This window comes from Oratosquilla oratoria, chromosome 1 (assembly GCF_046742065.1).
Source record: "Oratosquilla oratoria isolate Oo_2021 chromosome 1, ASM4674206v1, whole genome shotgun sequence".
NCBI classification, from domain to species: Eukaryota; Metazoa; Arthropoda; class Malacostraca; order Stomatopoda; family Squillidae; genus Oratosquilla; species Oratosquilla oratoria.
Window position 1 is genome coordinate 30,622,957 of NC_134777.1, and position 13,102 is coordinate 30,636,058.

Below are 13,102 nucleotides of genomic sequence, written 5' to 3' on the forward strand. Positions count from 1 at the left end.
TAACCATGGTCTTGAATCACATGTTGGACTCGTGATCGAGAGCTATTTCAGTACCGGAAGAGAGCTCAAAGCTCATATATGACCGATCTATGGGTAATGCTGTGATCTTACACGCATACACATACCCAACTCCCCGCCCACGAGAGTTGGAGTAACAATCCGCAGCGCAGCGATACTGAAATTATTTCAGCCCTGGGAGGGATTCGAACCCGGACCGTTGTAGTGGCAGCCGGGACCTCTGACCACTTCGCCACGAGGTGTGTGTGTGTGTGTGTAGTTGCGTGTGTGTAGGTATGTGTGCATAGGTGTGTGTGTGTGTGTGTGTGTGTGTGTGTGTGTGTGTGTGTGTGTGTGTGTGTGTGTGTGTGTGTGTGTGTGTGTGTGTGTGTGTGTGTGTAGGTGTGTGTGTGTGTGTAGGTGTGTGTATGTAATTAATGATTTATGTATCAAAGATCTCGTCAACACCCAGTGTGACTCACCTAAGACTTTGACCTCGTAGTTGATGGAGTTCCTCCCCAATGGATTTTCCAGGTTGCAAGTGTAGGACCCAGAATGCCTGGGGGCGGCGCGATTGACCTCCACAGTTCCTTCTTCAGTCACCGTCAGACTTGCTGCAGACAGGGAGTTGGGGAGTGAGGGAGTTACACGGTCACATGACAGGGAGTTGAGGATTGAGAGTTAGGTGAGGGAGTTTCAGAGGGTGGGCGAGTGTATGGAGATGTGGGAGATGCAGGGGGAATGAGGGATTTGCAAGGGGAGTAAGTAAGGAAGTAGGGGGGTGATAGATGGGGAAGGTTTTGTGAAAAGGTGGTTATGTGAGGGGATGGTGGTGGAAGAGAATGATGGAGATTAGAACGATGGTGATGACGAATGTTGGAAAAAAAAAGGACAAAAGAAAAGGAAGCAGAAGTTAATATTCAGAACGGGATACATATCAGACGAAAACGTATGAAAGAATAAGAATTAATTTGTATATAAGACGAAAATATATTTCTTCATTCCAAACAGCGCTTTCGAGATAAGCGATGACGTCACTCCAGAGGCTTTAATGTTTCAGTCATTCAGTTGCGCTCATGTTTCCCCGTGTCAATTCTCTCTCTCTCTCTCTCTCTCTCTCTCTCTCTCTCTCTCTCTCTCTCTCTCTCTCTCTCTCTCTCTCTCTCTCTCTCTCTCTCTCTCTCTCTCTCTCTCTCTCTCTCTCTCTTTCTCTCCTTGGCGGCAGAGGGCACGTGGACTCCTTTCTGCATCTTCATCCTCGTCTTCGTCCTTCCTCCACCTCCTCCTCCGAATTCTTTATATTTTCTCGCACTCTTCTTGACTCTCACCCTATCTCTGACACTATATTTGACTCTTTTTGACTCTCACTCTGTCACTCTCACTCACTCACTCAATCTCTCTCTCTCTCCCTCTCTCTCTCTCTCTCTCTCTCTCTCTCTCTCTCTCTCTCTCTCTCTCTCTCTCTCTCTCTTTCTCTTTCCCCTAGGCACATGACGCGGATCCAGGTTCGATTCCGGCAGCCGCTGGACAAGAATAATGACCTTGGTTACAGCTAAGCGCCTTCAGGAGTGAGCTCCTCACCTTTTAGAGAATCCTAAAAAAAAAAGTCACATGAAAAAAGTTGTAATCTAACCAATCCTAACCCAAGCCAAGTCTAACATAATCTAACCAATTCCAACCTAACTTAGCTTACTTGAGCCTAACTTAGCCTAGCCTAGTCTAACCTAACCTAATCCATTTACTATAACCTTTCCTAGCCAAAATCATATTTCTTGTGACTTTTTCTTTCCCTTGTTTTTTTTCGTTCGAGCCTTGATATGTCACTCACCGTCACCGGTATCGATGCCGAGTCCGTCCTTCGTCCAAGTTCTGTCCGGGGCTGGGTTGGCCTCGGCCGGGCAGGGGAGCGAGAATCCCTCACCCTCCACCAAGCTCTTCCTCGGGGAATCGATCTCCTCTTCTTTTATTTTGGGAGGATCTGAAATCATACGTTCATGTCCAGGAATAGTCTTTAGTGTGTTGGTAATATTTTTTTCAATGTGTGTGTGTGTGTGTGTGTGTGTGTGTGTGTGTGTGTGTGTGTGTGTGTGTGTGTATTCACCTTGGTCTTTGGATCACGTATTTGACTCGTGATCGACAGCTATTTCCCTCCCGGAAGAGAGCTCAGAGCTCGTATGACTGATCTATGGGTACACACACACTCAACTCCCCGCTCACTAGAGTTGAAGTAACAACTCGAAGAGCAGCGATACTGAAATAATTTCAGCCCTGGGCAGGATTCGAACCAGGTACCGCTGATACCGCCATACTGACAGTCTGGGACTCTACCAACTACGCCACCGAGTCGTGTGTGTGTGTGTGTGTGTGTGTGTATTTACCTAGTTGTATTTTACGGGAAGGGGAGCTATGCTCGTGGGATCCCGTCTTCATATCTCATTTTATCTAAACTATTTTTAAATTCATGTATTGTTTTTGCACACACCACTTTCTCATCTAACTTGTTCCAACTGTCTATTGCTCTGTGAGGAAAGCTCTTCTTTTTAAAATCTCTTCTATAGTTGTCTTTTTTTATTTTCTTTCCGTGTCCTCTTGTATTTCTGTCATCCCATTTTATCAGATTCTCTCTATCAGTAATTTCTATGCCTTTCATGATTCTGTAAATAGCTATCAAATCTCCTCTCTCTCTTCTTTGCTCTAGTGTCTGTAGTTTAAGTTTTTGTAGTCTCTCTTCATATGATAGTTTTGAGAGTGTTGGTGCCAGTTTTGTAATTGCTCTTTGTATTCTTTCAAGTTTTTTTATACATTTTTTTGTACATGGTGACCATATCGTTGCTGCATATTCCAATCTTGGTCTTATCAGGGTGATTAGGATTTTCCTCACCATTTCTTCATCCAGGTATGTAAATGCCACTTTGATTGTTCTTATTGAATTATAAGTTTCTCCAAAAAATCTTATTTATATGTTTCTCAGGTGACATATTATTCATAACAATGACTCCCAGGTCCTTCTCATTTTCTACTCTTTTTATTCCTTCTTCTCCCAAATTATATGATCCTGTTATTCTGTTTTTGCTTTTTCCAAATTCCATTATACTACACTTTTTTGTATTGAACTCCATCTCCCACTTCCTACTCCATTCTTGTACTTTATTTAGATCTCTCTGTAGTGATTCACAATCTTCTTCAGTTTTCACTCTTTTCAGTAATTTTGCATCATCTGCAAAGAAGCTCATATAGCTTTCAATTCCTTCATCCATATCATTAATATATATAGCAAACATTATTGGGGCCAGAACTGTTCCCTGCGGGACACCGCTTATTACTTCATTCCATTTTGAGTGCTGATCTCTTATCACTACTCTCATTTTTCTTTCTTGCAAAAAGTCTTCCATCCAATTTAGCAATTTACCTTGTATTCCTCCTTCATATTCTAATTTCTTAAGCAACTTCTTATGTGGTACTTTGTCAAAAGCTTTTTTTAGGTCTAGAAATGCACAATCAGCCCATCCATCTCTTTCTTGTATTATATCTATTAGCCTTGAATAGAAACATATTAAATTGGTGACGCATGATCGTCCTTGTCTGAATCCAAATTGCCTTGGATTTAGTACGTTGTTTTTTTCCAAGTATTTTACCCATCTACTTTTGATAATTCTTTCACATGTTTTTGCTATTGTACTTGTTAGAGAGACTGGTCTATAGTTGGTAGGTTCTTCTTTATTTCCTCCTTTATATATAGGTACTATATTTGCTTTTTTCCAATCTTCTGGAACTTTTCCTTCTTTTAAGGAACTGCTTATTATGCTATGTATTTTGTCTGCCAGTTCATTCCTGCATTCTTTCAGAATCCAGTTTGCTATTTCATCTGGCCCATGCGATTTTCTGACATCAAAATTACCCAAGTGTGTCAATATTTCATTCTTTGTTACTTCTATTTCTTCCATAGGGGGGACTTTTTCCTTCCACTCAATCTCTTCAGGTTGTATATTTTCCCTTGTAAACACTGATTTAAAATGTTTGTTCATAATTTCTGCCATTTCCATTTCCTCAGTGTATTCAACTCCTCCTTGTCTTAATTTCTCCAAGTCTTGTTTGTTTTTCAGTTTATTGTTTACAAATCTGTAGAATAGTTTTGGTTGATCTTTACACTTTTCTATAACATCTTTTTCATATTTTCTTTTTTCCTCTCTGCACTTTTGTACATATTCATTTCTATAACTGGTATATATTTTCCATTTTTCAGGTTTTCTGTCTTTTTTCCATCTGGTCCAGGCTTTGTCTCTTTTGTCTTTTAACTCCCTACAACTTTTGTTGTACCAGCATTTTACATATTCTTTTTCTTGTTTTTGTCTTGGGACATACTTTTCCACTCCTTGTTTGTAAATTTTTGTCAAAATATTCCATTTCTCTTCCACTGATGTTTCTTCTTTGTATATTTCTTCCCAGTTTTCTTGTTGGAAGAATTCTCTTATTTTATCAAAGTTTGTTTTTTCATACATCATTCTTCCTTTTCTATATTGTTCATTTCTTTTCATATATTTTTCTTCATTAAGTTCCAGTTCAATCAATATGTGGTCACTTTTACCTATTGGTGTTTTATATTCAATCTTATCCACTATTCTAGGTTCAGATGTAATTATTAAGTCTAATCTCGATGGTTCTTCTTCATTTCTATACCTAGTGTTCTCTTGTATCCATTGTGTCATTGAATGGTCAGTAATCATCTCAAGTAGAGCATTTCCCCATGAGTCATCACCACTCTTTACTGTCATTTCTTCCCAGCTGATTTCTTTGCAATTAAAGTCGCCCATCATAACTATTCTTCCTCCGTCTTCCATTATTTTAGTTAATGCTATCTTTGTGTCCTCTAACATACTTTTATGTTCACTCTCCTCCCATGAGGCTGTTTTCGGAGGCACATAATTGATCACAAATTTTCTGCTCTTCTTATCTCGGTCTTCCACTTCTATCATAATCATCTCTACTGTATTCTTTCCATATATGACACCTTTCACGTTTATATCCTTCTTAGTCAGGAACATAACTCCACCCCCTTGTTTTTTTCTCTCTGTTTCTAATCCAATAATTGTATGTATCATGTCCTACACTGTTGGGTGGTAGTGGGCCTTTTAATTTTGTTTCTACAATTCCCATTATGTCCGGTTCTTTTTCTTTCAAATAATCATTCAGTTCATTCAATCCTGTTATCAATCCATCTATATTTGTGTAAGACACTCTTAGTTTTCTGCCACTTCCATTGTGTTCTCTGTTTCCCTTATGTTTTTCTTTAGTATGTCGAACTGCTTTATTTTCATGTTCACTACTCTCCAATAGAATCTCTCTTTCTCTGACTCCGTTCTTTCCTCGTTTTTTTGCCTTAGCTTCAATTCTTTTCTGCTTTTCTGCCTCTCTTTCCTCCTTATTCATTTCTCTTTTTATCCATACCTTTTTATATTGATCATTTGTTGCTAGTTTCCCTGTCTTGGATAGAATTTTCTCTGCCGTTGTTTGTGACCTGAATTTAATCTTAATTGGTCTGGTCTTATCTGTACTATATTTTCCGAGTCTGAATTTTTCCTCAATTTCCTTTATAATTTCTGGTTCATCTTCCTGGACTAATTTTAATAAACTGCTTACTCTTTCATTTTCCTCCTTGATTCTTGCGGTTCTATCTGGGTTATGTTTCTCTTCCATTCCTAATATAATTATACATTTCTTTTTGTCAGCTAATTCTCTTACTATGTTCTCCTTCTGTCTCATCACTTTAATAACTGAGTCTTCATTATGTTCTTTCAATTGCTGTTTGACTATGTCAGTGAATGAAACCTTATTCCCTTCTTGAGTTATTCTCCAATTTTTAGCTTCTGTAGCTATTTTCTCTCTGTTTTCATTACTATTCTTCTTCAATTTCTCATTCTCCTCCTTTACATTTCCTAACTGTCTTTTTAGGTCCTCTACTTCTTCAGTTAAGTTTCTGTTAGCCTTCTCTAGTTGTTCCAACCTTTCAATTCTCTGGAAAATGGAGTCTACATTACCTAACTTACGTTCCAAGTCCTCGATCACCTTATCAACTCTCTCCTCTAGTCTTATCAGTCGGGGGGGGGGTTGTGTCCCCCCCACCCTCTTTAAATCCCTGGAACATATTCTCGTCACTTTCTACTGTATTGCTCCTCTCTATACTTCTAATCTTTACATTTTTATTTGCCATTTCGTCATCACTGAGCTGGTCCGGTGGTCGTTTCATGTTGACCTTACGCCCGTCTGCCTGGGCCAAGTCCTCCACATCCTCATTTCCTTCCATTTCCCCAGCAATCCCTCCCTTTCTCCTCTTTTCCTACTTACCTACTGCCTCACGAGCAATTTCCCCCCACCCTGCAAATACAAAAAGGTACTTCTCTTTGCGTTGGGATCCACAATCGGCACTTTTCTTCAGAACGTTCTTCAAGCCGTCCGTTCGTTGAAAGTGTGTGTGTGTGTGTGTGTGTGTGTGTGTGTGTGTGTGTGTGTGTGTGTGTGTGTGTGTGTGTGTGTGTGTGTGTGTGTGCGTATGTTTGTGTGTGTTTGTTTATATACAAGCAAAACAATTCAGTACATACAAAATGAACTTAGTAATGAGATTCCAACGCTAGATACCAAACATCGGGTTGTACCAAGGGAAACTGATGAATAAAAGTCGTAGGGAGTGGTATAAGAGAGACTAACGGAAGGTTACAGAAAAGGAGGATAGAACAATTGAGAAATGGCTCAACAGTTTTTCATTACTGTATATATTCTCCATTCAAAGAATACTGCACGACTAAACTGTAGGAGTGACTCATTTCCCATAGCATTGAAAGCGTAAAAATTATAGGATTAATATTTCTAATATATGGTAACAAATTGCGAGACATTGGTTCAGAAAATACAAAAAAAATATTCAAAATCTAAAACATTGAAAATGTGTTTGGAGCCGACATGACGTCACACCTCAGACCCACAAAGGACGATATGGCGTTACAGATAAGCTCAGTTTCCCTACACATAAAAATACTTTGAATACCCCAATTTTGGGTAACGATATCAAACTTACACTTCACCGTGATGTCGAAGGCCTTGGAGACTGTTCTTGCCCGGTTGATGGCGGCACAGATGTAGATGCCAGACATCTCTGGCGTCACATTCTTCAGGAGCAGGAAGTCTTCTCCAATGCTGAGAAAACCAGTGGGTCACTATTATGGCACATCCTTAGGAAACTATCGTATCGACTTCTGTTAGACTTTCATCGTTAATGTTACTAAGAAGCTGGTCCACAATCCTTAGGTTTGATTGAAACATAATTGTATTTATCTACCTATTTATACATCTCTTCATTAAGTCAACATGTGCACTTTGTTTAAGCCTTGCCTGTAGTTTTGCTTAATCCATTCCGTTCAATGAAACTTGTTAAAGACTATCCTGTGTCATGCAAGGAATTTTTATCTACCTAACAGGTGGGATTGGAAGAAAACGTGAATTTGATCAATCGAAACCCAAATTTTGTTTAGTTTGATCACTTCCCCGCCGCCTCAAATGAAAAAATAATCGCATGGAGTCAGCCAGAACAAAATATCGAAAGATCAACCTGTGGAAGTGTTGGCAAACCTATGTAAATTAAAAACATTTAAGTAAATAAACAGATTAGTATATAAATGAATGAATATATGAATATATATGTATATGTATATATATATGTGTATATATATATATATATATATATATATATATATATATATATATATATAAACCAATGAAGATATTGTCTTTATTTAGAAAATCTTATAAGAAATCCTCATTCTACATTTTATGAAAAAAAGTAGATAAATTGTTCAATTTCCTTATTGGTATGCGTCTTGTTTATGATGAATATCAAACACTTCTATAAATGCTACAATACACAGAATCAATTCGTATATTCAACCTATACATCATAGAAATAAAGTTTAGATTCTGTGGCTAGGTTTCAAAGACCATATGCTGGTAATATTCATATCAATAACATTAGTCTAGTTTTTGTAAGAACGGAAACCAGTCTTAGAATAATCAGGGCTACTAGAATACTTGTGGCGTAGAAATGTATAATTTGTCAAGTGTGAATATAGTAATTTCAGAAAGGCCAGTCTGTTTGTGTGGTCAGTGATGTGTATGGGCGTGTATTAATTGAGAGGATTAGAAAGGGAACAGATGGAGTAATTGGGGAAAAGTAGTGTGGGCTGTGAATAGAATGAGGGTGGGCAGATCGAATATTTAGGGTGACACGGATATGCAAATCCTTATGAAATGGTGATAACCTCTTTTCTTTCTCTCTTTTTGGGTGGGTTAATGAAATTGGAGCATTCTTGCTGGCCGAGCGGGTTAGAGCGTCGCCTCTTGCGGCGGAGGTCGAGGTGACGGCAATTCGAACTTTGCTGGCAGTGAGTTGGATCAAGGACATGGTTCATTAAATTCTACACTACAAAGTCCTCTTTAAGAGGCACCGTACTAATCTCCTAAAAGGGGGAGTTCGTGACCTTAAAGACCTTAAACCGAATCATCAATCAATCAATGAATTTAGAGAAGATGTACGACAGGGTGGATGCAGAAGAATTGCGTGAGGTGTTGTGGATGCAAGGGATAGAGGGAAGTATGCTGAATATCGTCAAAAGTTTTTAAATGGGTTGTAAGGAATGTGTAAGGTTAAACCTCAGTCACACATTCAAGATTCTCATCGAATATTATGAATTTGTAAAGCTGGATGACGACTTCGTTTCCAGTACTCTAGACTTCCCTAAATACAATTCAACAATGTGTCTAATATTCGTTTAGGTTCAACTTTTCTTAGTTCGTCATTCAGCTTCTAAATATATGACGAAAAGATGATCTGACCTTTGGAGATTCGAAAAAGAAAAAATTGTAACCTAAGTTGTTTCTATTCAAACGAACTCACTTGAGTCATGTATGTGTAACAGAAGGGGCTCTAGGGAACGAACCGAGTGAATGGCATGGGACAAATATGAGGATGAGTCAGTGATGTGTGGTGTCATGCTTGTCCAACATACAGTATTTATGGATGGTGTGGTAAGATGGTAACTGCGACGGTGGGATTGTGGCTGATTCTGAGAAGAGACTGAAGCAGTTGGTGAGTTTGAAAAAGCGTGTAGGGAGAGAAAATGGAGAGTAAATGTTGGTAATAGTAAAGTAATGAGATGTACAAGGAATGACAAGAATGGTAGATTGGATGTAAGTGTATAGGGAGAAAGTCTGGAGGGATTAAAGCGGAGCGGATGTGGAAATAAATTATGGAATATATATGAGATAAGAACATAAGAACATAAGAATGAAGGAGACTGCAAGAGACCATAAGGCCTACACTAGGCAGCTCCGTATCCATCACCACCTGTCATCACTATCCATAAAGTTGTCTAATCGTTTCTTAAAACAACATAGTTTCAGCGCTTACTACATGGTTACTAAGTTTATTCCATTCATCGACCACCCCATTAGTAAGCCAATTCTTGCCTATTTCCTTCTTAAATCTAAATTTGTCCAGTTTATAACCATTACTGCAAGTCCTGCCCTGTTGTTTTAATATGATGACCTTGTTTGCATCACCCTTGTTAAAGCCTTCGATCCACTTGAACATCTCTATTAGATCACCCCGCACTCTGCGTCTTTCCAGAGATGCACAAGGAATGACAAGAATGGTAGGTTGAATGTAAGTGTATAGGCTGAAAATCTGGAGGGATTAAAGCGGAGCGGATGTGGAAATAAATTATGGAATGTATATGGCGAATAAAGTCCAGGTGGAATGAAAATGTTGAAAGGAACAGGTATATGAAGATAAACGTAAACAAAGTTTTATGGAGTAATTATATCCACGACACAGTAAGAAATGAAAACTTGGAATTTAAAGGAGGCGAAAGCAAGAGTCTGAATATGTTTGAGAAGTAATGTTCGAGAAATATGGCACTTGCTACATGAATAAATAGTGAGGAATGTGAAGGTGAGGCGAAGAACAGATATGGAAAGAAAGCTGTCTTATAGGACAATTTCCAGTGGTGAAGAGCTTTGATCATATGAAGAAGATGAAAGAAGAAAAAGTGACAAGAAGAGTGTGGAAATCGGTTGTGGCTAAAGGGAACTCAGGAGGAAGACCAAGAATAAGGTGAATGGATGGAACAAGGGGAGCTTTCGATGCGAGAGGAATGCCAGTAGAGCAGAGTAGAGAGAGTGTAAAACATAAAATGAAAGAAATTGTGAATGGACGAAAGGATGATGCGGCCCAAAGGGATGATCTTCTCATCAGCCCTGTAGATATTTTCTAATGGTTGAGGACTGCGGGGGTGTGGGTGGGGTGGGTGTTGGGGGGGGGGGTCGCCACGTAATAAGGTTCCCCTGTTGGTCCCTGCGATCGAAGTGCCGTGATTCGCTGCACTGCCATCGTGCCGGGAGAGGGGTGACTATCCACGAGATACTCATATGGAAGGGGTGATAAATGGGGATTTGATGGGTGTATTTTATGGTTGAGGACTGCGGGGGTGTGGGTGGGGGTTGTGGGTCGCCACGTAATAAGGTTCCCCTGTTGGGCCCTGCTATCGAAGTGCCGTGTTTCGCTGCACTGCCATCGTGTGTTAAATGGGGATTTGATAGTTGTATAGAGGGTGTGTGTTGTGACTTGATCACCCCTATCCCCTTAATAAGGGGAAACTGTTTTGCATATGTATGTATATGGGCCTCCTAATACTTAACATTTGAATCTATATTGCACATAGTAGCCTCTAGAATAATGAAGAGTATCTAATCACTTGCTTCGATGAAATGTAGGAACTAATCTTGTCACTATCAAAGAGATGACACGGATGTAATAGAAAAGCCTGGTCGCAGCTATAGTAAGAAGGGAATAGGCAAGAACTGGTTGACCAATACAGTGATCAACGAATGGAATAGACTTAGTAACCATGTAGTTAGCGCCGAAACTATCGGTTGTTTTAAGAAACGGTTAGACAACTTTATGGATGGGAATGAGAGATGGTAATGGACATGGAACTGCCGAGTGTAGACCTTATGGTTTCTTGCAGTCTCCTTCTTTCTTATGTTGAGAGAAAATATCAACCGGTATCCAACTGTTTTCTATATGTATATGACATATTCTTAACGTATTTATCAAACTGGATCTAAAGATATTCAGAATATACTAAATACAACCATCCACTGCGGGAAACGTATTCAATTCACAGACTACGCGGCTTGCGCAATTGGTTTTTCCTACCTCTACGCTAAATCTGTTTTGACAGCTTGTCATTATGTCTCGTGTGAGACTATTTTCGATGCTAATGTTATCAGTTCTACATCTATTCCGCACATCGTCTTACCTGTGATGAAGGTCATTCGAAATGTCCCATTGATCTTTGTCCCATCGCACTTCTGGCTCTGGGTAGCCGGAAGCTTCGCAAGGCAGCTTCAGGTCTTCCCCGGCAGACACCGAGAGGACCTCGTCACCCGGAGGCAAGATGACCGGTGGGCCTTTGAAGGAAAAGAAAAAATATATATATTTATTTATTTACCTATTTATCTATTTATCTATTTATTGTTTTTATTTATTAATTTATTTACTTACTTATTTGTTTATTTATTTCATTTATTTATTTACTAGTTTGTTTATTTATTTATTTATTTATTTATTTTTTATTTATTTATTTTTTTTTGTCACCTACTTAAGACCCTAATTCCTCCTCAATGCCGAAGGAGTGGCTGTGTCAAGTAAATGAATAAAATAGATAGCTTGGAGGTAGATAACACAAATAGAAAGTGTCACTCGGCCGGTAAGGGGTTAACTGAGAGGATGCCACGAAAACAAACAAAACAAGAAGAGTAAAGTCCCAATCATACTATCAAGATTCTCGTCAAATGTTGTGAATTTGAAAACCTAGATGACGACAACGCTTACCGTATTCCAGATTTCATTAAGTCAACAATTCATCAATGTGTCTAAAATTCGTATAGATTTAACTTCTCATAGTTCGTCATTCAGCTTCTCAACATATGACGCTAAGGTGACATTTGGAGATTCGAAAAATAAAAAAATTTAAACGAAGTCGTTTCTACTCAAACGAACTCACCTGAGTCGTGATAGTGTGACCGGGGTTTTAGAGGAAAATTGCAAAGGGGAGGTGGAGGTGGAGGTTATGACCGAAGCAGACAACAAGTTCCATAAACCACATCGTTACCAGGAAGATATCACGAAGAGGAATAAAAGTAACTTACCAGATAACAGATTAAATGAAACCGTACCAGCCGGTACAAAACACTTAAACCTCCTTTCCCTTCACTTAAATTAATGAGGCGTCTAGAATAGAAGGGAAAATGCTGGCGTCATGTCTAAGCCATTTTGCTTCTTAACATCCAACGCTCTAAGAACCATATTTCCGTGCCAAGGTGGTGCGGCTTTAACCGTTTCGATTATTGAAGCCGCATTTGTAGAGACGATTTTCTTCTGTTATATAATAAAATAGTTTCGTTGATACGAAGACGGTATTTATATCATGAGAGCTAATTCCAAGATTAGCTACTACACCCATATTCTATAGAAATGTGTTAATGGAAGGCAGTCATCATCCTTATTTTTTGTGCGATATTGTTGGACTCAAATCAGGCCTGTGCTTGTCGCAGCGCGCCATCTTTCGACGGCATGGTGAAAACCGAGACAAAGGAGGCAAATGGTGATTAATTATTAGTTTTTGTGTTTCTGCTTTTGTGTGTGTGTGTGTGTGTGTGTGTGTGTGTGTGTGTGTGTGTGTGTGTGTGTGTGTGTGTGTGTGTGTGTGTGTGTGTGTGTGTGTGTGTGTGTGTGTGTGGGTGTGTGTGTGTGTGTGTGTGTGTGTGTGTGTGTGTGTTGTGTGTGTGTGTGTGTGTGTGTGTGTGTGTGTGTGTGTGTGTGTGTGTGTGTGTGTGTGTGTGGTGTGTGTGTGTGTGTGTGTGTGTGTGTGTGTGTGTGTGTGTGTGTGTGTGTGTGTGTGTGTGTGTGTGTGTGTGTGTGTGTGTGTGTGTGTGTGTGGTGTATGTGTGTGTGTGTGTGTGTGTGTGTGTGGTGTGTGTGTGTGTGTGTGTGTGT

At 39.4% G+C, this 13,102-nt stretch overlaps 1 protein-coding gene across 1 annotated transcript in view; it reads right to left on the reverse strand.

Annotated features, from left to right (window-relative positions):
* LOC143032553 (hemicentin-1-like) overlaps positions 1-13,102 on the reverse strand; it is a gene marked incomplete at its 3' end in the record, with an annotated part of 400,485 nt that overhangs the window by 249,307 nt on the left and 138,076 nt on the right. The window contains 4 exon segments of the mRNA XM_076197423.1: positions 480-611; positions 1,826-1,975; positions 7,067-7,185; positions 11,364-11,514. Coding sequence (XP_076053538.1) covers positions 480-611; positions 1,826-1,975; positions 7,067-7,185; positions 11,364-11,514 — 552 coding nt within the window.